This window comes from Ceratotherium simum, chromosome 30 (genome assembly GCF_057802395.1).
Source record: "Ceratotherium simum simum isolate JZ-2026a chromosome 30, ASM5780239v1, whole genome shotgun sequence".
In the NCBI taxonomy this organism is placed as follows: domain Eukaryota; kingdom Metazoa; phylum Chordata; class Mammalia; order Perissodactyla; family Rhinocerotidae; genus Ceratotherium; species Ceratotherium simum.
The window spans coordinates 27,462,355-27,486,305 of record NC_141929.1 but is presented as its reverse complement, the minus strand read 5'-3'; the positions used below and the strand labels follow the sequence as shown (position 1 = coordinate 27,486,305).

The following is a 23,951-nucleotide window of genomic DNA, read 5'->3' as shown; positions in this document are numbered from 1 at the left end:
ACATATGACCCTTTTCTCCCCTAAACATCAGAGGCCCAGGGTCTCCCAGGAACACCCAGTCTGGTGGCTGTGGGTTGAGTGGTCACCGTGTACCGTCCCTCCCTGTTGGTGGTACGTCATGCCTGGCACCCCCTCCTTCAACATCACTCTGCCTGCCACGCTGCCCGCACCCCCCTCCTCCCCTCTCAGGGCCATCTTCACCTGGCATGTCCCTCCAGGCCCTCAGGACAGCCCTCAGCTCTTCCTCTATATGTTCTATGGACCCTACTGTCCATTTCCCACCACAAGGGGCTTCTGTCTGCTTCTGACCCAGCGTTTGGCCTCCCCACACTCACCCCTCTGCTTCTCAATAAATGCAGAAGTTTACTTGAAATTATTTTAGGGATCGCCCTGTGTTTTTCTTTTTTGGAAACGTCTTTTAACTTTTAAGGGCAAATAATATAATGACATCCCTGAGCCAAGCAGGCGAGCCCTGCAGGCGGAGCCTTGCTGCCCCGGTGAAGCGCTGCGACGGGGCTGCGCTGGGGCCTCGGGGGTGGCGCGGCGGTGGGGGGCGCTGTGCCCCTGCCCCAGCCCGGGCATGCGCTGTCCTCCTCGGCCCGGGAGAGAGAGCAGGGCCCGGGCGTCCCCGCCGCAGCCCCCGACCCTCGTCCTCGCCCTCCCTCCCTAGGGCTCCTGCTCCACGACGTGACCATGGCCGGGCTGCAGCAGCTGCGATTCCCGGAGGAGAAGCCGCTGCTCCGGGGCCAGGAGGCCGCCGAGCTGGTGAGTCGCCCCTTCGCGGTCCTGGGGCGGAGGGCGCCACCTTGTGGTCAAGAAGGAAACCGCGCGCCTGCCCTCTAGCCTTGCGGATTGCAACGAGCTGACCCTCCCCCCCCAGAGGCCACGCGCCGAATCCTCACCCCACCCAGAGAAGCCTTGTCCCCGCCTTAGGAGCGTTCCCGGGCCCGACTGCGCACGCCACTAAGACCCAGCCTACCTCGCTGTGGCTTTGGCTGTCTTTGAAGCTCTGTAGGAGGGCCATTCCCATTTTAATGATGAGAAAACTGAGGCACGGAGAGGTTAACTCACTCGGCGAAGGCCACACAGCTATCAAGGAATGAGGCCGTGCTCAACTCCTGGGTCTGGGAGACCCTTGAGCCCCAAGAGGGTACCCGCTGGGCAGTGCTGCCTCCAGCAGGGGCACGGTGCTTCCCCATCTGCCGGGGCTTCCCTGGTCTGCAGCTTCTCTGTCTCTTCCTCACAAGCTCTGAAGACGAGGCAAGCATCACCATCACCACCAGTGCTGCCAGGAGCAGTGGACGGAGGCACTCTAGGTTGTTATTTAGTCCCGAAGGGCCCTCACGGGGGCACTTGGCATTGGATTCCAGTTATTTCTACCCTACGCTTTTTTTTTCTTGTTGTGGTGAAGCCAGGCACACCTTCCCTTTCCCTCCCTGCAAGGAAAAGCTGTGGGTCCACTGCTGTAGAATTCTGGGGCGTCAGGGCTGGGGGGCTTATGCCATCCTGGCCCCCCTCACTTTATAGATGGGGAAGCCAGTCCCTGAATCTTCAGCACCCCAGTCGCTGCCCTGCCCCAGCCTCCCCCAGCCTCCTGCCTGGGGGAGGTGTGCCCCAGAGCCACTGAGCGCCACGTGTTGGGACAGAGTGGCCGTCGAGGGCTCCAGGGGCCCAACCACGTGAGGCCAGCGTTCTGGCCCCTGAGAAGGGTACAACGGTCTTACCTTTAAGACAGAACCTGGATTTAACTTATCAGTCCTGATTATCTGAGGGCAGGCCCCCAAGAGTGGTCGGGGGGCAGCTGGGGAGCCGCACACTTCACAGGCCCCGTGTTCTAGTTCTGCTCTCTCCCTGGTCAAGTCCCCATCAGCTCTTGTCTAGATGCTTGCAGCAGCCTCCCCATTGGTCTCCTGACTCTCTACGACCCTCTTAGAATACGTCATATCCCTCTTCTGCTTGAAGCGGGTCAGAGTTCCAGCCACAGTCCTTCCGGGGGCCCGGGATGGGATCTGCCCCCCAGCCCCCACACTCTCCCCTACTCACTCTCTCCTGCCTCCCAGGCTCGCTGCTCCTCCTAGATGTAGCTCAGAAGAAAGAAGTTTCTCAGAACTTTCTGAAAAGTCCCTCCTCCCCACACCAGCCAGTCTTGCGAGGCACGCAAGCAGAGACCAGCCTTCTTTGAGGGCTTGGTGGGGTGGATGGTGACCCTCAGGGACCCCTGCACCCCATCACAAGAACTGAGATGTGGGGGTTACAGGGCAGCCACACAGAGGTGCTGCCTGCTGGAATGGGGTGTGCGTCTGTGGGCGGCGCAGAGAGCTGAGGGCACCCTGGCCTTACATGTCCTGTGCTTGTCTCTTCTACCCTTCACCTCAGCGGCGTGCCCCGAGAGATGCCCCCACACCCCTTCCCTGCCAGCCTGGCCCCGCCCTTGCTGCCCCTCCCTCCCTGACTGGACAAGCACGGCCCCCCTTTGACCAGCAGCCTGGCTCTGCCTTCTTCCTGCTGCATTTGGTGTCTCTCCCTCATCCCACCTGCACCTGGACCAGAGTTGGCCATGGTGACGTCCCCACCCTGCGTGAGGGTCCGTGGAGGCCTGGAATCGCCAGCTCAGTTTCTCTCCTCTCTCGAGTCAGCACAAGCCCTGTGCCCCGTGTGGACCTGGTCACATCTGCTTTTTCCAAAGGTGCATGGACGGCCCATCCCCAACCCCCAAAAACCCTCCTGGGTGCTCCCCGCGTGGCTTTGCAGATTTCCGTGACAGCTGTGCCGTCCTGCCCCGCTCTCTGCCTCCCTGAGCCATTCGGCACTCTCTTTCCCAGGGGGCTACACTCACAGACACGTTCCCCTTTTCCAGCCGCGCTGTGTGAAGGTGTCTGTCCTTTTCACTTTTTGAATCTCCCGCAACCTGCTAGGTGCAAACTCTTCGAGTCTAGTGAAGAGTGAAGACTTCCACATGGTTACTGCCACCCCCCCGCCCCCCCCGCTATTTCAGACTTGCCTGCCTGTGAAGACTGCTGGTGTGTGCAGGGCTCCGTGGAAGAACGGTTGCTCCTTCTCCCTGCCCTGTGTCCCCCACCTTGGTCTCTCACAGGCCGCTCTTGGGCCCCTCCGCCTCCTCTCGCTGGGCCCTCTCTCTCACTGTATTCCTCGGAATGTTCGCGCACTTCCTCCCGGACCTCTGCAGTCTCTGGAGTGGCTTGTATTATTCCTGCTGTTTCTTGGTTTTGGGGTCCTGCCCTCCCTAGCTTCCCATCCTGGCCCCCCACCCCAGCACCCTGAGAGCACGCAGCGCACCCTGCCATGACCTGCCTCATCCTTTGTGTCGATTTTGTCTTTAACAAAACTGCCCCCTCCCTCCTTCTCTGAGTCTCAAGTATGAAAATCTCCCGCGTCTCTTTCCCTGGCCCCCTGGTGCCAGGTCTTCTGGTGAGAGGATTCATCAATAACCAGCCTTGTCCCTTTCTCCCAGACCCCTGGCCCCTTCCTTGGAGGCTCCAGGAGTGGCCTGGCCGCCTCCATGCTTTCTGCCCCGACCCCATGCCGAGCCCCCGGCACTGGGTTGAACCTCTCCTTGTTTTCAGAGTAAAACATCAGAATCGCTGGTTTTCATTCTTTTTCTTCCAACTCCCGTGACTTGGGGTCCCTTTCCTCCTTGTTGCACGTTAGTGGCCCCTGCTTCTTGTGCTGGCCTCCCATAACATCCTGCTTCTAATCCGATTGTCTCCTTTATCCACATATTTACTCAGTAGAGGCTTATGGAGCATCTGTAGCCCACGAAGTCCAGCGCAGGGGGACCAAGGTCGGTACAACAGCTAACACTCTGCTTCTCTTTTTTTTTTTTTTTTGAGGAAGATCAGCCCTGAGCTAACATCCATGCCAATCCTCCTCTTTTTGCTGAGGAAGACTGGCCCTGAGCTAACATCTATTGCCAATCCTCCTCCTTTTTTTCCCCTTTTTCTCTCCAAAGCCCCAGTAGATAGTTGTATGTCATAGCTGCACATCCTTCTGGTTGCTGTATGTGGGACGCGGCCTCAGCATGGCCGGAGAAGCGGTGCGTTGGTGCGCCCCCGGATCCGAACCCGGGTCGCCAGTAGTGGAGCGCGCGCACTTAGCTGCTAAGCCATGGGGCCGCCCCCCCACCCCCCGCTTCTCTTTTAATCCTCACGGGTGTGAGGCTCGGAGGCTAAGTGGTCTGCCCGGTTGCTCAGAGCCAAGGAGTGGGGCGCAGAGAGTTTTCTAGACAGACACAGTAGAAGGGAAGGCAGGGTCTGGGATCTCTGCTTTTCCTGGACACGTGCTGGTCCCCCTGTGAAGTCTCCTTACCTGGACAGAGACCCAGAGAGGGTGCAGAGTGTCTGAGGGCCCCCGGGAGGCGTCAGGGAGCACCTAGCAACTCAGACACATGAGGTTCAAGCCCCCACCCCTCTGCTCCTCATCTCTGCCGCGTGTAAACAGTGGGTACGTCTAAGCCGTGTTCCCCTCATCCGTGAAGTCAGACTTGTTCGTGCAGATCTGCTTGTGTTTGGGGAGCCCATTCCATGCCAGGCTGTATGCTGAGAGCAGAGCCAGACGGGTCCCTGCCTCTGCGGTGCCTGCAGCCCAGCGGGAGGGACGGACACCAGCCAGAGCCTCACACCGTCAGTGTCAGGGAGCCCGAAAGCAGGGCCCTGGGCGCTCAGAGAGCAAGAAGCAGGCAGGTGTGGAGGTGGGAGCAGCCGCCACTGCAGGCCCAGGCAGCGCCTCTGCAGGTCAGGAAAGCCCCCGCCCCTCCTCCATGCGTGGGCCTGGGCCTCCCCATCCCTAACGTGGTGTGATAGCCGTGCCCACCTCTGTCCTTGTGCCCTGATGGTCAGACCTTGAAAACTGTCTATGGGGGCAGCAGGGCAGAGTGATGAACAGCAAGGATTTGGGGTCAGAGATTCCACCACTTTCTGGCCTGTGATTCAGCCTCTCTGAGCCTCACCTTTCTCACCTGTAAAGTGGAAATCTTCACATTTTAAATTGATACGTAAAATCGAGGTGTGTAGCCGCTCATAGGCTCGTCTGTCAAGTACTTAATAGCCCGATGCCTGGGTTGCTTTTGTTAACCTTAAGACAGACTAAGGAACAGCAAGCAAGTCTGCTCAAGGCAATTGGGGACCCCCTCCCCACCCGGGCCAGCACAGGGCCTAACAAGCCATCCCCTCTGTTTGCCTTCCCTTAGGAGAACTCGGACACCTTCCTCTTGGCTGTGGACGCAGACTGGAAGGTAGGTCTGGCTCAACCTCCCGAGATGGGGGACCAACAGCTGGCTGGCCCCTCGCCCCAGCCAGCCTGTTCCCAGCCCCTCTGTGTGCCCCCAGCCTGTAGCTGCAGGGGCTGGGCATCTGGCAGCCTCCGGGACCACCCCCACTACTCACAGCAGCTCTGCCTGCCCCCTGGACAGCACCATGGAGGGAGTGGAGGCCTGAGGGAGTGAGGATGCTGTCAACTGAATCAGCATCTTCCTCCAATGAAAGCCAGGTTGACTTTCTGAAATAGCTCCTGTTTCCATGGCAGCTGTTGCCGGGACAACCACGTCCTCTTTAATTTGATGCCAGATTCCCTGTGAAAACTGAAATCCTGCTTTGTTTTTATTCCTCCGCACGACGATTTCGATTTTGCTCCCTCTGCCAGCCATTTCTTGCCGAGCCCCATAGCGGCCGTTCAGTTCTGGGGCTCAGAAGATGTCTGAGAGCAGACACAACGGGAGCTGTGTTCTGGGGCCCCGCTGGCCCTCAAAACCTGCTGAACAAAGTCAGACCCTTCTGAGACCCTCCTCCTGGCTAGATGGAGCCAGCCCCCAGGCCACTGCCCTGGCCTGGGCCTGACTTCGATTTGGGTCAGTCTCCAAGCCCCAAGACAGCCCCAGCCTCGTGGTCTGGACGCAGGGGTGACGCGGGAGGTGGGGCGGCCCGCCGGCTCCTCCCCCAGGCGCCAGCTCTGCGGCGAGGATGGAGGATCTGGATCCGGGCCTGCGTCGTTGGCCCTGGGTCACGAGCCCCTTCAAGGACGCCAGCGGAGGCTTCCGAGCAGCCAGCATGTGGCACGTGCTCTGGTCCCCTGGGAACACCAGCTCCCAACACACAGGGCTTTGGAGCTGAGGAGGACAGGACGGGGTCTGTGGGAGTGCGGAACAAACGGGAGCCCAGGAGGAGGGAAGGGAGGGATGTGTCCGTGAGGTGGCCAGGCCCAGCCCGGGATCAGCGCAGGCACGCCAAGGGGTCCTCTTTGTCCTTCCTGCTCCACGTGAGGGCAGGGACGTGTGGACAGCAGCCCCTCCTCCCCAGAAGGGGGCTGGTGAAATAAAACCCAGAGCAGCCAGCTGCCTGACATCGAGTGGGACCTCCGAGGCCAGCAGGGCTGACTGCCAGCCCCCAAAAGTATGAGAGGGAAGGAGGGAGTCCTGGGGTCCTTCACGCCCCTATGCCAAGCCCAGCCTGGGGTGGCCGCCCCCGTGTGTGGGACCCTGGTTCTCAAGACCCTTTGCTTTGTGAAGGGCAGCATATGTCAAAAGGCCCCTCACCCTGTGCTCTGGCTACACCACATGCAGAGGCTGCCTTTTTTTTTTGCCTTTCCCTAAAGCAGCTGTGAGATTGGCCCTTGTCTGGGCCAAGGCCTGGCAGAGATTTTATCCCATTTCGTCCCTTGCCTCCGTGGGCCCAGCCACTGGGGGAGGCAGAAGGACAAACTAGAGCCAGACAGACCTGGGTCAGGTCCTGGCCCTGCCACTTACGAGCCACGTGACCCCCATGTCACTACCTCATTGATGCCGTCAGACAGGCAGCTCAGACCCCCCGGGTGTTTGTAGGGTCAGGGCTAGGGCCCTCAGGCCGGGCACTCAGACCCTGGGCTGACCGTGACGAGTGGCCACCAGAGTGTGAAGTCGGAGCCAGGCTGCCTGAGTGCCGTTCCTGGCTCTCTGCTCACTGGCTGTGTGATGTGGGCAGGTTACAGAACCTCTCTGTGCTTCCTTTTCCTTTTCTGTAAAGTGGATGTTAAGAGGATAAAATGAGGTAACGTGTAAAGCATTTGGATAGAGCCTGGCACGTGGGAGACATGCTAATAAGCATTTGCTACGCTTAATAACGTGACCTCAGGCCCAGAGTGCTAAGGTGCTGGTGAGCACCACTGCTTACTAGCTGATGGGAAAATTAACATCTCTGTGCTTCTGTTTCCTCATCCTTTCTCATAGGTTTGTGAGGATTATGTGTTTTCCTTGCAGCTAGCTGTGTAGTAGGCACTGCTGTTCTCCTATTTACAGATGTGAAGGCTCAGAGAGGTTGACTGACTTGCACAAGGTCACACAGCACAGAAGTGGCAGAGCTATGACTGGTGCCTAGGTTTGGCTAACAAGACCCGAGCCTGCCTTGTTCGGCCACAACAACTGTAGAACCTCCAGGGAAGGGGCCAACAGCTTGGAGAGGCACACAGATGTTCCCATTTCTCTGTCACCAGGGCCTGGGTGGGCGTGGGGTCAGGTCTGGAGTGACTGATGCAGGTTTTTCTCATCCTCATGGCAACTCTGTGAGGAAGGCACAACTCCTGTGTCACAGTTGAGGAGGCTGAGGCACAGAGGAGCTAAAACACCTCACCCAAGGTCACCCCGCTAGTGGGAGGGGGAGCCAGGACTTAAACTCAGGTCTGTGGATATAAGCCAGTGAGCTGAGCAGAAACGGGGGCCATGGCTTGGGATGGTCAGCTCTCACCAAGGATGAGAGGCCAAGGGTGGGAGAGGCCACTCGGAGGTCAGAGATCGGGGTGGCATAAGGTTGGATGGGCCCACGGAGGAGCAGGGGTTTGCTGGCAGGAAGGGTGGGAGGCATCTGGGAGGATTTTGTGGGCAGGTCAAGGGGCAGGACTCTGCCTTTGCAGGCTGCCTCAGTTGTTGGAGTCTCTTTCTGTGCCAAAGTGCCTGCAGGGGACAGGGAGCATGGCCAGGACGTGAGGGGCCGGGGGACATCCCGTTCCACAGCCTGGCTGCCCTGGCAGAGCATGGGGCCCAGCGCTCTGCTCTAGGCCCCCGGAGCAGAGGTGGCAGATGGGGCAGGAAGGTTGCTGATGGCTCCAGGCGGAGGACATGGCCTGGAATAGCGTACATGGCAGATGTTGACCAGGTCACCAGGCTCCCAGAGACGGGGAGTGACCGCCTTCCCCCAGGGCAGCCCACACAACCCTGCCAGTGTGCAGGGCTGTCGCGCAGGCTGGGGCCAGTGGCGCGTTTCTTCACCAAAGAGACAGAACGGGGGCATGGGCGCCCCGCACCCCTCCCTTCTCTGTCGCTCTCGCCTCTCTCTCCTCCTCTGCTCCCCTCCCCGGCCTATTTCCTCTCCTCCTCTGTGTCCTCCTCCTCCTCCTGTTTACTCTACCCCCCTGTCTCTAGCCAGCTCTTCACCCAAATCCTTGCTGCTCAGGAGGACGGGGCATAGAGCCTGAGGTGGCTCCTGCGTCCTGCTCCCCAGAGACCCAGGAGCCAAGCCCCACGCTGGTCGGTCCGGGGAAGGAGAGCTCGGTGGTTCAGCGGGAGGTGGGCATGTCCACTTCGTCAGGCTGCCTCCTGCCCCTCCTCCTCTCCCTGGGGGCCTCCAGCCCCTTGCTGCAGGATGGGGATGGGGAGGGCAGAGCTGGTGTGTGCCCAGCACACCCCTGGTCCTGCAATCTACCCAGGCCCCCTGCCCCAGAACCCCCCTTTCAGCAGTGTGGGCAGGCATGCCCGTGGGCAGAGTGGGGGCTGCCCTAGGGGAGACCCTGGGGGTGGAGAGGAGCAGTCCTTGGAGCAGGGTCATGACCCAGGTTGCCCCAGACGGAGGTGACTCCCCATGAGCCCTCAAGGTTAGGTGATCCAGGCCTGCCTGATGTGGAGGCTGGGCTTGGGGCTCCCCTAGGCCCTGCCTGCTCCCTGGGGCATGGGTCGAGGGCTGTGCAGTCTAGGGCATGCCTGTGTGTCCCTCCCTGCTCTGCATTGGTGTGAGTGTCTGAGGGGCTCCTGTGTGCACAGGGCGCACCTGGACGTGTGGCCTCACCTCCCATCCTCCCAGGACCCCTTGTACAGCTGCAGCTGTGGGTGTGTGTCTGTGTGCTGGGGGCGGGCGGGATGCGGGAGCTGGGGACCATCAAGGATGGTGTGTTGCTGGGGGCGGAGGGACTGGGTGAGTGAGGACCGCGGAAGCCAATTGGAGCCAGGTTTGTCTCCCGACAACCAATCCGGGAGCGAGTGGCTGCTCAGAAACCCGGCTAGGAGGCGGGGCCGGCCCAGGCCCGGCAGGCTCCGCATATAAGTGGCCCCGGGAGGAGCGGGGCCCCATCGCAGAGTCGCTGGTCTCTTGCTGGAGCTGCCTCCTCCTCCTGGACCCAGTGACTCAGGCCTTTGTTGGCCCTTCCTGGTCGAGGCGGGTCGCCTCCCTCGGCAAGATGCCGGAGTGCTGGGATGGGGTGAGTGGGGGCTCGGGGACGGCGAGGCGGTCAGGGAGGAAGGGCATCCCTCTGCCCGTGTCAGGAGGCGCGTCTGCCTTCAGTCGCCTCACCTCGGGGATCACCGAGGCAAGGCCAGCAGGTCCTAGTCTCCCTGATGACCCTGGTCTGCAGTGACCGGGAGTAGCTGCTAGTCGGGGCCTGCGGAGGAGGGCGGGGAGGGCTGACATCTGCAGAAAACGGCGTGGGCTGTGACTTGTCTGCAAGCCTGTGTGGACCGGCGTGCCAGCGTGTGTACATCTCGCGGACTGTGTGCCCTCCGCCTGGCACGTGCCCGGCTGGCTTCTGCCTTGCGCCTGTGACCATCTCAGCCCTGGGGGAGGCTGTGCGCCCTGCGTGTGTCTGGGGTACCTGTGCGTGCAGGGGTCTGCTCTTCTGACCCTGCGGGGGTTGTGTTGGTTGTTTGGGTGTCTGCACTGGAGTGCCAACGGGACAGACAGCCTCTTTCTTCCTTAGGAGTTGCTTGCAGCTCCTCCTGGTCCCCAGGGCACCGCGGTGCCAGTCCGGCAGAGGCGGGGAGGTCTGGGGCCAGGTGCTAACTAGGCCTTCAGGCCGGGGTCCCTGTGGAGGAGGGGACGAGGGGGGGTTGCAGTGCCTTTTTGTGGGTGGGGGAAGGCAACCCTGGCGCCATGGGGCAGGGCTAGGGGCCCCAGGTGGATGCCAGGGCGCCTCCTCCCTCCCAGGGCAGCAGTGCCCAGGGGTGCAGGAGGGAGAATCAGGGGTGCACCTACTCCTGCACCCCCAACCCCGGCCTGCCCTGCCGGGTCCGCAGACCACGGGGTCGCCCCGCACCCAGGCAGCGACGTCAGCGTCTGCCCGCGGGCGCAGCCCTGGTCCCGGAATGCTGGGTGCGGAGGACGGAAGAGTCGTGCTAGCCTCCCCTCCCCGGGCGCGCGCTGCAGCCCAGCTCAGAGGGCACGCAGCCCTCAAGGTCACAGGCGAGGGGAGATGGACAGGCCGAGAGGGGACGTCCCAGCCCCCTCCCTTGCTGCCGCAGTGCCGCCCGCCGGCGTCCACCTGCAGGCGGGGGCCGGGCTCTGACGTCACCGGGAGCCAATGGGAGCGCTCGCCCCGGGTGGTGGGCTCCGAGTGCGTCGCGCTGCGGCCCTTGGGGCGCCCCTTGTGCGGCACCCAGAGGGACAGGGACTCTCGGCGTCTGTGAGGCTGAGCTGGGTCTGAGCCCCGGCGTTGAAGGAGGCTCTGGGAGGTCGGCGGGAGGTTCAGACAAGGTCACGGGGCCGCGCGGGGCGGGCAACCGGGCCGACGCCCCCGAGGGCCTGCCCAGGCCCACCCTTCCCGTCCCCAGGGAGATGAGCCTTACTGGGGCGAGCACTGCGGCTCAGTCCCGCCGCCCGGGGCATGGGGACCTGGGCGGCCACACCGGGCTGGGAGGAGAGAGAACCCCGTCACACACACCCACGGGCGGTGGAGGTTTGGGTGTGGAAGACCGTCGTCCTGGGCCTGACTTGTGCCCCTCGGGGCTGGAGCTGCCCCTGTGCCGCGGACTGCACTTTATGCTGCAGGAAGCGCATTGCAGCGCTCGTGCACTGTGCACCCCTCCTGCCCCCAACCCCGCCCTCCATAGCACTGTGCCCGCCTCCTGCACCCCATCCTCCCCTCCATAGCACTGTGCACCCCTCCCGCCCCCAGCCCTGCCCTCCATAGCACTGTGCCCGCCTCCTGCCCCCCGCCCTCCCCTCCATAGCACTGTGCACCCCTCCCGCCCCCAGCCCTGCCCTCCATAGCACTCTGCACCCCTCCTGCCCCCGCCCTCCCTCCATAGCACTGTGCACCCCTGCTGGTCCCAGCCCTCCCTCCATAGCACTGTGCACCCCTCCTGCACCCCATCCTCCCCTCCATAGCACTGTGCACCCCTCCCGCCCCCAGCCCTGCCCTCCATAGCACTGTGCCCGCCTCCTGCCCCCGCCCTCCCTCCATAGCACTGTGCACCCCTCCCGCCCCCAGCCCTGCCCTCCATAGCACTCTGCACCCCTCCTGCCCCCGCCCTCCCCTCCATAGCACTGTGCACCCCTGCTGGTCCCAGCCCTCCCTCCATAGCACTGTGCACCCCTCCTGCCCCCAACCCCTGCCCTCCATAGCACTGTGCACCCCTCCTGCCCCCAACCCCTGCCCTCCATAGCACTGTGCACCCCTCCTGCCCCCAACCCCTGCCCTCCATAGCACTGTGCACCCCTCCTGCCCCCAACCCCTGCCCTCCATAGCACTCTGCACCCCTCCTGCCCCCAACCCCTGCCCTCCATAGCACTGTGCACGCCTCCTGCCCCCAACCCCACCCTCCAGAGCACTGTGCACCCCTCCAGTCCCCAACCCCTGCCCTCCATAGCACTGTGCACCCCTCCTGCCCCCAACCCCTGCCCTCCATACCACTGTGCACCCCTCCTGCCCCCAGCCCTGCCCTCCATAGCACTGTGCACCCCTCCTGCCCCCAACCCCTGCCCTCCATAGCACTCTGCACCCCTCCTGCCCCCAACCCCTGCCCTCCATAGCACTGTGCACCCCTCCTGCCCCCAGCCCTGCCCTCCATACCACTGTGCACCCCTCCTGCCCCCAACCCCTGCCCTCCATACCACTGTGCACCCCTCCTGCCCCCAGCCCTGCCCTCCATACCACTGTGCACCCCTCCTGCCCCCAACCCCTGCCCTCCATAGCACTGTGCACCCCTCCTGCCCCCAACCCCTGCCCTCCATAGCACTGTGCACCCCTCCTGCCCCCAGCCCTGCCCTCCATAGCACTGTGCACGCCTCCTGCCCCCCACCCCACCCTCCAGAGCACTGTGCACACCTCCTGCCCCCCACCCCTGCCCTCCATAGCACTGTGCACCCCTCCTGCCCCCAGCCCTGCCCTCCATAGCACTGTGCACCCCTCCTGTCCCCAACCCCTGCCCTCCATACCACTGTGCACCCCTGACCCCACCCTCCAGAGCCAAGAGAGCGAGGGGGTGGGGATGCAGGGGGGTGGGGATGGCAGTGGAGAGAGTGCCTGCTCAGAAGTCTCTTGGGTGGAGCTTGATGTCCTCAGCAAATGCAGCCTTCAGTGCATACCCCTGCCCCTGACAAGGCCTGCCCTGCCCTCTCTGGGCTCGACCTTGGGTGAGTCATTTCTCCTTTCCCAGCCTCAGATTCTTCCCCCGTGGTTTGGGTTCCCGTGAGGAGTAAATGAGAAGACACATAAAAAATGTCCGCTCAGTAGTCAAGGAGCAGAAGTGTTCCTTGTTCGGATGGCCTTGAGGGAGGACACGCCTGGGACGTGGGGAGGCTGTGGGGGACCCGGGCCCCCTGAGGGACAGTGGAGTTTATTTAACAGGGCCTCACAGCAGAAGTGTGGCTCCAAGGGTGTGGCTTTTGGCCACGGGGTTGGCACCGCTTTGTCATTCCTGCTGGAGACACGGGCCTGGACAGTGGTCCTCTGAGCCCAGACCCAAGAAGGCCAGTCCCCAAGAAGCCCTCTCTGTGTCCCCCATCTGCAAAATGGGGGAAGAGCTCCTTCTCTCTTGCATAACACGCAGGACACCCGGCACATAGCAGGTCCTCGGTCACCTGCTGCTTCCTTCCTGTCCTTAGCCCTAGCCCCACCTCCAGCTCACCAGCCACCCTCTGTGGTTCTCAGGGCTCCCCGGGGTGCAGGGCAGGGCTGTTTATTCAGCTCTTGGAGTCTCCCGGTTGAGTAGCCAAGAGTGAGCAGTCTGCAGAGGGCCAGCCAGCAGGGCACCTCCCCAGGGCTCAGGGATGCACAAGGCCAGCCTCTCCAAATGCTGGATGCTCCGCACACATCGCTGGTTTAGTTCTCACAGAGTCCCTGTGAAAAGGCTCAGGAAGAGGTGGCTGAGGCACAGAGAAGTGGTGTCCCCCACTCAGAGTCACACATCCAGCTCCTGCTTCCTGAAGGGCTAACAGCATCCCAGAGCGGCCACTGCAGACGGGGAGGGGGCGGGTGTCTAACCGGCCCTGCCTGAAGGGGAGGGGCATTCAAGGTGGAAGGAAGGCCTGAGCAAGAGCCTGGAGGTGGGAACCAGGGGCCGGTGTGGGGGTCAGAGGCTGGGCTTGGCCGGCACGGGGTTGCTTCCTGCAGATTCTAGGCAGGGCTGTTGAGGCCGTTCGCCTTCAGGAGCAGCAGCCCTTCAAGGACTCTGAGTGGGGAGGAATATGGTGAGGGCGAGACTCAGGCTGGGATGGCAGGGCTGTCCCGGGGGGGCTGCCGTGAGACGGAGAATCTGGCCTCACTGGACCCTGGAGGGCTGCACGCGGCTCAGCTCACCCACTGGCTGGTTTGCAGAGGGGATCAGAACTTTCCATGCAGACCAGTCATATCCCTGTGCCGAAGGCCCCTGGGAAGGGGTGCTCCATCTGGTCTGTCCTCTCTGGGGGCTGCTTGGGGTGATGAGAATGGGACGCTCCAGGTGGAGGCCCCACCACAGGCCCAACAGCCCCCAGGCTGCCCCACAGCCTCGTTCCCCAGAAGAGCCAGGAGTGGGGGCTGCCCAGAGTGCCCAGCCCTGCCTCTCCCCCGCAGGAACACGACATCGAGACGCCTTATGGCCTTCTGCACGTGGTGATCCGGGGCTCCCCCAAGGGGAACCGCCCGGCCATCCTTACCTACCATGACGTGGGCCTCAACCGTAAGTGCACCTCAGCATCCTCTGGCCTTCCTCTGCCTGGAATCTGCCAGAGCAATGAGGCTCCCTTCCCTCCCCGTAGGACCCCGTAGATCCCCACTCACACTTAGCTCTGTGCCCTTAGCCATTTGGGCCTCAGTTTGCCCGCTGGACCGTGAGGCTGATCACCTCTGCCTCGCCCTGCCTCTCTGGCCCGCAGGCCTCCCTCCCTGCTCTGCTCAGCCAGAGCTGAGAGGTGTGTCTTTGCAGACAAGCTGTGCTTCAACACCTTCTTCAACTTCGAGGACATGCAGGAGATCACCAAGCACTTTGTGGTGTGCCACGTGGATGCGCCCGGTCAGCAGGTGGGGGCGTCACAGTTTCCTCAGGGGTAGGTGCCCGGAGCACCCCTCCAGGTCCCCCTGGCTCTGCGCCCCGGACTGCACCCGGGCCTGACTCCCTGCTCTGTCTGCAGGTACCAGTTCCCCTCCATGGAGCAGCTGGCCGCCATGCTCCCCAGCGTGGTGCAGCACTTTGGGTGAGTCCCCCCACAGCCCCTGCCCTGCCCTGCCCCTGTGCTGGGGGCCGGGGGGTGCCCACCACCACCGCAGAGCCGCCAGGCTCCAGCTGAGGGTGGAGGGCTGCGGGTGGGGCCTGCTCCGGTGACAGTCATGGGAGATGGCACCCCCCTCCCTAGAGTGAGCATCCATGCTCTCCACCAGGTTCAAGTACGTGATTGGCATCGGAGTGGGAGCCGGAGCCTATGTGCTGGCCAAGTTTGCCGTGAGTCCCCCCAACACCCTCCTCTACCCCAATCCCTGCCACCATCCCAGAGCAAGTCTCTCCCGGGGGCAGCCTTTCAGCCACAGGGAACTTTCTCTGCTGTTTCTTCCTTCTCCTCTCTCTACTTCCTCTTCACTTAGAAAAGCCCTTTTTTCTTTTTTTCCTCCAAGGAAATTAACTTGAAAAAAAAAATAGGTTACTTTGTCCATACATTTCCTCAAGACTATAAACTATAACTTGCTTGACCATGATCCAAAGCCAAAACCTCTATTAACAACTAGACCACTGATTGCTCCAGCCACTAAATAAGGATTATCCTAATCACTCACTCACTAATTAGGGTAATATGTAAACATGAATCGTTTTTTAACCCAAAAGTACACTTATGTTAAGTTTGCGAGGTTTAAAGAAACTCACATTTCAGAAACATCCTGTCAGGGAGGAGCCTCCAAGTTTCTCATCTCTAAAAACAAAACTTAATTTTCAGGATTCTAAATATTTCTTTCTTCAAAACAAATGACCCCAATTTTTCAACTCCAGTTTCGATCTCAGCACTTAACCACTCTATTCCCCGTAGACCATTCCCTGCGCCCCCAGACAAACCGGACACGGGTGTATTATATGTATATTGCCATTTTCCCCTAAACGTAGGCAGTTGAACAGAACATGCGAATCTCTTTTACAATATCTAACACAAAACAGGTCAATTTCTTACTTCATTTCAATTTGGAAATGTCAATTTCTTATTTAACATCACTAAGCCTTCTTTTTCTATTAGAGCAAAGAAACAAAATGGTTTATTACAGATGTTTAATCCTCAGTTTTACAATAGCAGCATCTTCAAAGATATATTAAAAGAGGTGGAAAACAGTGATGTAGGCATCGATTTGAAATAAATCAAAGAATTTTGGAAGCTTCCAGGTGGGGAGGAGGCCGAGTAGGGGCAGCCGGCAGTGAAGCCCAGGCAGGTTCCCAGCTGTGGCCAGCTGGGTCATCAGTGGCATCTTGAAGCCCTTACAAGGCGTGTCCTTCTCCTCGGACCCTCCCACCCACCTGTGAAGGAGGGAGGGCCAGAATTTTATAGCCCGTTTTCTAGGTGGGAAGATTGGGGCTCCCTGCACCCCATCCCGCCCCCCCAAGCTCTGTCTCCCTCTCACGGCAGCTCATCTTCCCCGACCTGGTGGAGGGGCTGGTGCTGATGAACATCGACCCCAACGGCAAAGGCTGGATTGACTGGGCCGCCACCAAGGTGAGCATGGTCTACCTGGACGGGGCGGGGGGCGGGGGGCAGCACTCACACGGCCTCTGCCTCTGCCCGCAGCTCTCCGGCCTGACCAGCACTTTACCCGACACGGTGCTATCTCACCTCTTCAGCCAGGTAAGGGGATGGGGGCCATCCTCACGTAGGAGCCCAGGGGTGGCCAGGCTGGGGGTCTTAAGGAGCCTCAGGCAGCTTCTGAAGGGCCTGGTTCTGCCCCCTTCCAGCCGGGCGGGAGGAGGGGAGGGGAGTGGGTTGTGTGGCATCTGACCTGTCTCACCCTGTCCCCGGCTGTTGGCCACGGTGCTGCGGCATCTGAAGGACAGATGGGGGGCCCTCCTCCCCCAGCTCTGTGGACCCTCCCCTCCCCTCCTGAGGCCCACTCCCCTCCCCCCACCAGCTGGGAGCTGGCAGGGGCTGCTCTGGTGGTGACACCTGCACATCCCCTCTGAGCCCACGTCCCTGTCTGTCTGCCCCGCTCCGTGCGTCCCCATCCATCCCCCTGGGCCCAGGAGGAGCTGGTGAACAGCACAGAGTTGGTGCAGAGCTACCGGCAGCAGATCGGGAACGTGGTGAACCAGGCCAACCTGCAGCTCTTCTGGAACATATACAACAGGTGCGGACCGCGTGGGGCTCAGCAGCACTGGGATGCAGAGCCCCCAGTCTACTGGGGGCCCCCTCGCTACCACCGCCCATGGGAGGAGGGAGGCAGGCTGGCAACACACTGCCCCCCGTTTGTAGATGAGCAGATGACTGAGCTTGCCGAGGGTCACACCCCTTGAGGGGCACGGGGGGAGCAGGGCTTCAGACTCTGGTCCTTGGGCTCTTGCACTCCTCCTTCCTTGGGGCATTGCCCGCTGGGAGCAGTGGGGGATGTGGGCGACATCCCTGACCCCAGGGACCCTGAGCCTCAGTGCCGACCGACGTCTATAAAATGCAGAGGAGGCTGGATGAAGTCTGTGGTTTGCAAGCTCTGCTCCCTGGAGCCCCTTTGGGGGTTGCCCTGCAGGGGACTAGCCAGGCACCTCCACCCCCCACCTGCCCTCCCTTTTCTTTCTCCTGAAAATATTTACTAAACACCTGCTGTGTGCATGACGCTGGAGAAACCTTGCAGAACAAGAGAGGCCCAGGCCCTGCCTCCCACCGTGGCCCAGGAATCCCAGCAGAGGGGCTGGTGCACGTTCATGAGTGCCCCGAGGCGGAGGGAGTGCCAAACGCAAGGGCCCACCTGGCATGATTTGGGGGTCCAGGAAGAAGTCATGCATGAGGGGAACCCTGAACCCCTATTTATGCAGAGCAGGCCCCTGTCTCCCCGTTTCACCAGTTGGGATCTATGGGGCTGTGTTCCACTGTTGGAACTGGATGCCTGGATGAGCTTGAGCCCCACCTCTGGGACCAGCCAGGGGCCTCTAGCAATGCTGGACCATAATTGCCATTAGTGGGGTGGGGTATGGCTGAAATACAGCAGTTCCGGGCTTAGGGTCACTGCCCCCCTAATGGATCCAGTCCTGGGATGCCCATCTCGGCCTCTCCCTGCAGCCGCAGAGACTTGGACATTAACCGGCCTGGAACGGTGCCCAACGCCAAGACGCTCCGGTGAGTGCCCCCTCGCCCTCCAGCCTGCCCCGCCTGTGCCCCCTGCCCAGGCCAGACAGCCCTTTTCCTCTGTGTCTGCAGCTGCCCCGTGATGCTGGTGGTCGGGGATAATGCGCCTGCTGAGGATGGGGTGGTGAGTGAGGGACTGAGCCCTGCTGGGGTGGGAGGCAGGAGTAAGGGGGTCACTGGCCCCTGGGCAGCAGGGCCAATTCTTGACCCAGCCCAGGGAAGCCTCAGGGACAGGCTGGAGGGTGGGCTTCTCATCCCGCTTCCCCACCAGCTTGCCATGTATCACCGCCTGGCACAGCCCCCATCCTTCAGGTGAGGGAGGCCTGGAGATGGGAGGGAGCTGGGGCCGGGGTACCTGATGGCACCTGATGGCTCCCTTCTCCCTGCCCCCAGCAGCAGCCCCACCTCAGTCTCAACCCACTTCAGGCCCAGAGACTGATCTCTCTTCTAAGATTTGATTCACTCATTATGAAATAAGGAATTCATGAGCACAGCAGTGGTTTCCCTTTGACCTCATCACATTTGGGGATTGTGTGTCACCTCTCCTGTTGGAACTCTGGGAGCAGGCAGCCTGGGGGCCTCATGTCCCCCTCGGCACAGAGGGTCAGGGGTCCAGGAGTGCTCAGGGCAGCCCCCAGCGTGCACAGAAACAAGCATGCCCTCCCTGCGCCTGAGGGTTTGGGGAGCAGGGGTGTGGGCTGTGCCGGTCTAGACCCAGGCAGAGGCCTGAGTCTCCTGCTGAGCTGTGGCCCTCCCTCCCCTCACCGCTGACTCCTGTCATCCTTGGTGCTTTCCCAGCCACTCCCGCCAAGGTGACCCTGGCTCTCCGTAAGGACACTGCCCAGCCCCTGCCCCATTCCCGCCCCACCAGCAGTTGTGAGTAGAGTCCTAGGGTCCTGATCTCCAGGGGTCTGGCCTTTCGGAAGGCAGCCTGGGGAGGGGCAGCCTCAGCAGGGGCCTGTGTCTGCCCCCTGCACTCCTTCCCTCACTGACAGAGCCTCCTGGCTCTGGGGAGAGAACCTACTTTAGCAATGGGGCAGGGGGCTCCCCTGATGCCCTCATGGGGGCAGGGGCCCCTTGCTCTGCTAAAGCTGGCTCCTTGTCCCCAGGTCGAGTGCAACTCCAAACTGGATCCAACCACCACGACCTTCCTGAAGGTGAGGCCTTCCTCCCCAGCCCTGGGCCGGCTCCCCACCATGGGCCCAGCCTCAGAGAGGGGCCTGCCTGGGGTCCCAGCCGGGTCGGGAGCAGAACCGTGCGTCTGGTCAGGGAAGCCTGTCCAGGTGTGCAAGGCCCACGCGAGGTGCGGGGTGGCCCCTGCTCAGCTCACCCCACTCTTTCCCCTGCAGATGGCAGATTCCGGGGGGCTCCCCCAGGTCACACAGGTGAGACTCTTGGTCCTCCCTCCCTTACCTAGCCCGGGGTGGGGGAAGCCTCCCCCCGCCCCCCAATCCCAGGCAGCCAATCAAAGCCTGTGCCTGTCTCGCCCTCTTGCAGCCTGGGAAGTTGACTGAAGCCTTCAAATACTTCCTGCAAGGCATGGGCTACAGTAAGTACACCTCCCGCACCCGCCCTGGAGACTGGGGGCAGGCAGCGAGGTGGGGCTGAGCTGCCTGTGGGCATGCGAGCTCTGTTCCTGGGGGCCCCGATGCTGGGCCACTCGGGCCACATCCTCCCCACCATAGCTGGGGCCCCACTAGGGCATCTCCACCCAAATTGTAAGTCAGTCAATCATCCCGGGCTGTGCCCAGCTCTCCTGTGCCCTTGGGGGTGCTTTAGGGCACTGCTCTCATGGCTGGGCCTGTCGGGATGGGGGACTCTCATCCCAGTCCTGGGGGACCAGGGACCAGGGCTGGGTCCTGCCAAAGAAGCCCACCTGAAGGTGAGTCAGATACACCACCCACCTGGACCGGGCCTACAGCACCTGAGAAGGGCGTTTGTCACAGGTGGTGGATGGCACCAGGGGCATCAGAGGAGTGGGCTTGGAGTCTGGGGAGTGGGGAAGGCACTTGGGGCCATCTGGGTGTTAGGAGAGCTGAGGCAGCGAGCCTGAGGGTGGCATAGCTGAAGACCCTGAGCTAACAGGGGTCCTGCCTGCCCCCTCCCTGCCTGCCCCCCTCCCTTCTCCAAACTTCCCCTTGTGCAGAGACGAGACTCCCAGACTGTGCTCATCAGCCCAACACACACATGCACGCACGCCCCTCTGCTGGCACACGTGCGTCTCCTCGACCCAGCCCTCTCCCCCATACACCTGGCTCTCCTGCAGGAAGCAAACCTCCTCTCCCTGAATTTGTTTTCTCTCCCAGACTTCAGGCTCTGGAGCTAGTGCCTCCTTGGGATGACAGGCCTGTGGGGGACGGGAGGGGACACATCCAGGAATAGATCTCCCCCGCCCCCAGGGGCCTGCCAGCCTCTCTGTGGAGAAGTAGGGCAAAGAGAGGCCAAGGCCAACAGCGAGACACAGCGAGAGCTCCGAGGCTGGGCCCCGAGCACCGGGGCACCCGGTGAACGTCTGTGGGGCGAGTGGATGAGGAGCACTTGTCAGGGGCTGGGACGTGTTCTCGGGGCCCCAGGAGAAACACCACCAGGCACCTAAGAGCTGGGGGGGGTTTGGAGGTTGTGCAGGCCTCTCATTCTGTATGTGGGGGGACTGAGGCGAGGGCACTGGGACTAGGATATGGCCGTAAAGGCCTTGTCCACATGAGCCCCTCAGTGCTGCAGCCCAGGCTGGAGAAGCGGGGGTCAGATGAGTGCCCCACCCTGCTGTCGGGGCTCCAGGGGCCAGACTGAGACCAGCCCGCGCCGCGGTTCCTCCTGGGGCCGCTGCCGTGGTGGGTGGGCCGGGGGAGCATCCGGAGGCTCTGGCCCTGCCCCAGCCCTCTCTGTGCCTGGACCTGCATCTCATCTCTGGCCCATCTCAACACCCTGCCTCACCGGACCACGCTCTTCACCCGTGTTCTGTCTCCCCACCCCCGCCCCCTCCGGCTCTGTCTTCTCTCTTAGTTGCCTACTTGAAGGACCGAAGGCTGAGTGGAGGAGCAGGTACCCCGTGACCCCTCCCCTGATGCATGGGTCCCCTCGTCCCCAGTCTCCCCCGCTCCTTCCTCTGTGCAGTGCTGCAGCCAGGCCGCATCTTGCTGTGGTTTGGAACCGTCTTGTGTCCTGCCCTTCCACAGGTCCTGGGCCACGTGGGCTCTGTCCACTGGAGGGCTCTAGATTGGCTGGGGTTCAGAGCAGTCTTGCCTCTAGGTTGCCGTGGGCAGCGTGACTTCCAGAGCTCAGGAACCAGAAGCTCTTAGAGGGAGAGCCCAGGCCCGGCCTTGGGGACATGGGTGGCTGGTTAAGTTCAGGAGGGTAGAGTTTGCCCCTGCGAGTCTGTGAAACTCTGAATAAGAGCAGAAACTGGATTTAGGGCAATTTGAGGCCACCACACCTTGTCCTCCTCTACAGAAGTCCTACTGCCCCTGCTCCATCATGCTCTTGAGGGAGGCAGAGTTGGAAACACGTCCCATCCCTGCACTAGCTCAAGGATGCTTGGTCAACTCCCACCCGTCTGGCCATTGCTCTGGCCAGCTGCCGTGAGAAGGGTCCTGCTGGCCTCTGCGGGGCCCCTGGCCCCCGCCCTTTGGCTCACCCACTGTTGCTGGCATTGCATGCCTCCGGCTTGACAGAGCAGATGCAGAGCCCTGGCTTGAGATGGGCCTCTGTGCTGTTGGAAGAACGGGTCTCGCTGGCCGCTTTGCTTGCGTGAATCCTTGCCCCGCCTGCTGGCGCCCGGCCCGCCTGCTGGCCCTCACGCGGGCTCCCGTCTCTGTCCACAGTGCCCTCAGCCAGCATGACCCGCCTCGCCCGCTCTCGCACCGCGTCCCTCACCAGCGCCAGCTCGGTGGACGGCAGCCGCGCGCAGGCCTGCACCCACTCGGAGAGCAGTGAGGGGCTGGGCCAGGTCAACCACACCATGGAGGTGTCCTGTTGAAGCCCTCGGTCCCGTGAAGACGCCCACCTGCCCCCATCCTCCTCGACGTCCCACTGCCATCCTCGCGCCAGCTCCTTTTCCCTTTAGTTTATTTTTGTGAGGGCAAAGGGGAGCAAATGGGGTTACTTCTCTTTTGTTTAAAAAGATGAAGGGAGCCATCTTAGATGCTGCAGCAGAATGGTCTCCAGATGGTTTGAGGGGCTCACTCCTCCCCCACTCACCTTGTTAACTTGCTTGGCTGACTTAGACCCCTCTCTTCCAACTCTCCATGGCCCGGGCACAGTCAGGGCAGGGGTCCTGGGAGAAAGGAGATTAGCTAAGGAAAGAGATGAGTCTTTCTCTGGCCACGCTCCAGGATAGTATCCTGGATTAAAGAGTGAGCATGGACGACCCCCCCGGGCAGGCAGGTTTGAAGATGGGACGGGGTTTTGGGTGGTGGGATAGCAGGAGCACGAGGTCCAGCTCGGGCACTGGCATGAGAGCCAGGTGTCTCCTGGCTGTCTGCAGTGGGGAGCCCTGGGAGGCAGGGAGCCCTGGAGCTCTGCAGGCCCCTTTCCCCTCACCCCTCCATCAAACACCTCTGTTTCTGTCTTGTAGCACACATGACAATCATCTGAACAGTGGCCACAAGGGGGTGCTCTGCAGGGCTAGTGCTGTAGGGCCAGGCAGGCAGAAGCTGAAGAGAGTTTTCCTGCCCAAGGAAGATAGAACAGGGAGGACCCTGAGGGCAGGAACCCCACAGACTGTTCCTTCCAGCCTATGCTCTCCACCACCTCCTGGCCTTGTCCCATTTCTAGCCAGGACCCTGAAGCAGAAAGTCGCCTGGTCCTCCATCTCCACAGGGACCAGACTTGGGGGCCGAGGTTAAAGGCTGGGATAGCCTGTGAGTGTTGGGTGCACCCCTGAGAACTTGGTGGTGACTGCCTTTGGGAGCCAGCAGGAGCGGTGGCTGAGAGTTCCTGTAGACCCCTTTTTGCCCCCAGGTTCCATGGAGGACAACCCAATCAGCAGCAGTGTAGCCAAGGCCACCAGAAACGTGTATTTCTAGGGAAAGTTCTGGTCAAGCTGTGCCAGTGTGTCATGTAAGCATCACTAAGAAAGAAGAGAAAGTTTATTTGGAGAGAACTGGTCCAGGGTAGCCAGACTTCGCAGCCCCACATCACCATCTCAGCCTGTTGGAGCGGGCTGGGCCTGGGGCTCGCTGGGTCCTGGGGTGGGAGGTGAAGGTTCCTGCAGAGAACAAGGGCCAGGCAGAGGAGAAAGGCTCCCCACACACCCCAGCCCCCTCCTGCCGCCCGAAGCCCAGGACTGAACAAATACTCCCATCCACCCACCTTATCAGGTAGAATCTCCTGGCCCGGAAACCAGAAGCCATTTGTCTCAGCCTAAATCAGTTGCCACAAACCCCCAAACCAGTAAAGATAGGGGGTGGGGGGGAGAACAATGAAAAATGCAGGGCTGTGGAGGGGGTGTGTATGGGGTGCTCTGAGGCTGGGAGGACACCTGCATCCCCATTTCCTCTACACACACCACCCCCTTCTATAATCTTAAGCCATTACTAGACTCCTCTAGAGCCCGGTGGAGTGTTAGTCTGCCCCCAGTTCTATTCACTCATGTGCTTCCTTCGAGTATTGAATGTGACTGTTTGAAGAGCTGGTAGGATTAATCCCTGTTACTGTAGATAGCGCTGCGAATCTTGGATTTTCTTTTTTGCCGTGTTCTTTCAGATGAGATACCTATAAATATCTATACATTATATATATATGTATATTGGGTCCTCCTGCGTGTGGATTTCCATTGGAGGTTGTCTCTTCTTTGGTCAAAGTGAACTTTTAACGGAGTTTATTATTTTCCTCTCTGTACAAAGTGAAGAGCCTAATTTTGTGTATTCTGGTGGCTGATGTCATGAGACTTTGAGATGACAAAATGTAAAACAAATAAAAACCCTTGTCAATGTAGAAAGAGTTAACTGTGCTGAAAAACTAATAAAGAAACTAAGAAGATTTCGAGTATGGTGACGCCATGTCCATCGTGGGAAGATTTTGAGCAGACATGTTTAGGCTGGTGAGGCTGGTGCGTCTTGGGTTTAGGTCGGGTTGGGGGTGTCAGGTGAGGATAGGCGTTTCCATCCATCTCTATGTTTCCAGTTCTGGTCACATTATCTTACCAATCCTTACATTAACTCTACCGGGTAGATATTATCTTAGTTTCAAGGCTGAGGAAAC

The 23,951-nt window shown here is 60.9% G+C and overlaps 1 protein-coding gene across 2 annotated transcripts in view; it reads left to right on the top strand.

Moving 5' to 3' along the window:
* NDRG4 (NDRG family member 4) overlaps window positions 1–23,729 on the top strand; it is a 41,492-nt gene extending 17,763 nt beyond the window's left edge. The window contains exons 2-16 of one of the 2 annotated variants that reach the window (XM_087420167.1): window positions 671–765; window positions 5,207–5,251; window positions 14,023–14,128; window positions 14,375–14,495; window positions 14,580–14,642; window positions 14,827–14,887; window positions 16,050–16,136; window positions 16,209–16,265; window positions 16,658–16,761; window positions 17,685–17,741; window positions 17,823–17,874; window positions 18,860–18,907; window positions 19,100–19,135; window positions 19,248–19,299; window positions 21,572–23,729. In XM_087420167.1, the coding sequence (XP_087276293.1) occupies window positions 694–765; window positions 5,207–5,251; window positions 14,023–14,128; window positions 14,375–14,495; window positions 14,580–14,642; window positions 14,827–14,887; window positions 16,050–16,136; window positions 16,209–16,265; window positions 16,658–16,761; window positions 17,685–17,741; window positions 17,823–17,874; window positions 18,860–18,907; window positions 19,100–19,135; window positions 19,248–19,299; window positions 21,572–21,726 (1,116 nt within the window). In that variant the 5' untranslated portion in view covers window positions 671–693 and the 3' untranslated portion in view covers window positions 21,727–23,729. Of the gene's footprint in view, window positions 1–670; window positions 766–5,206; window positions 5,252–9,332; window positions 9,454–14,022; window positions 14,129–14,374; window positions 14,496–14,579; window positions 14,643–14,826; window positions 14,888–16,049; window positions 16,137–16,208; window positions 16,266–16,657; window positions 16,762–17,684; window positions 17,742–17,822; window positions 17,875–18,859; window positions 18,908–19,099; window positions 19,136–19,247; window positions 19,300–21,571 lie in introns of those variants that run through there. The other variant, XM_004431668.3, reaches the window with a different exon arrangement.
* Window positions 23,730–23,951: the final 222 nt, after the last annotated feature.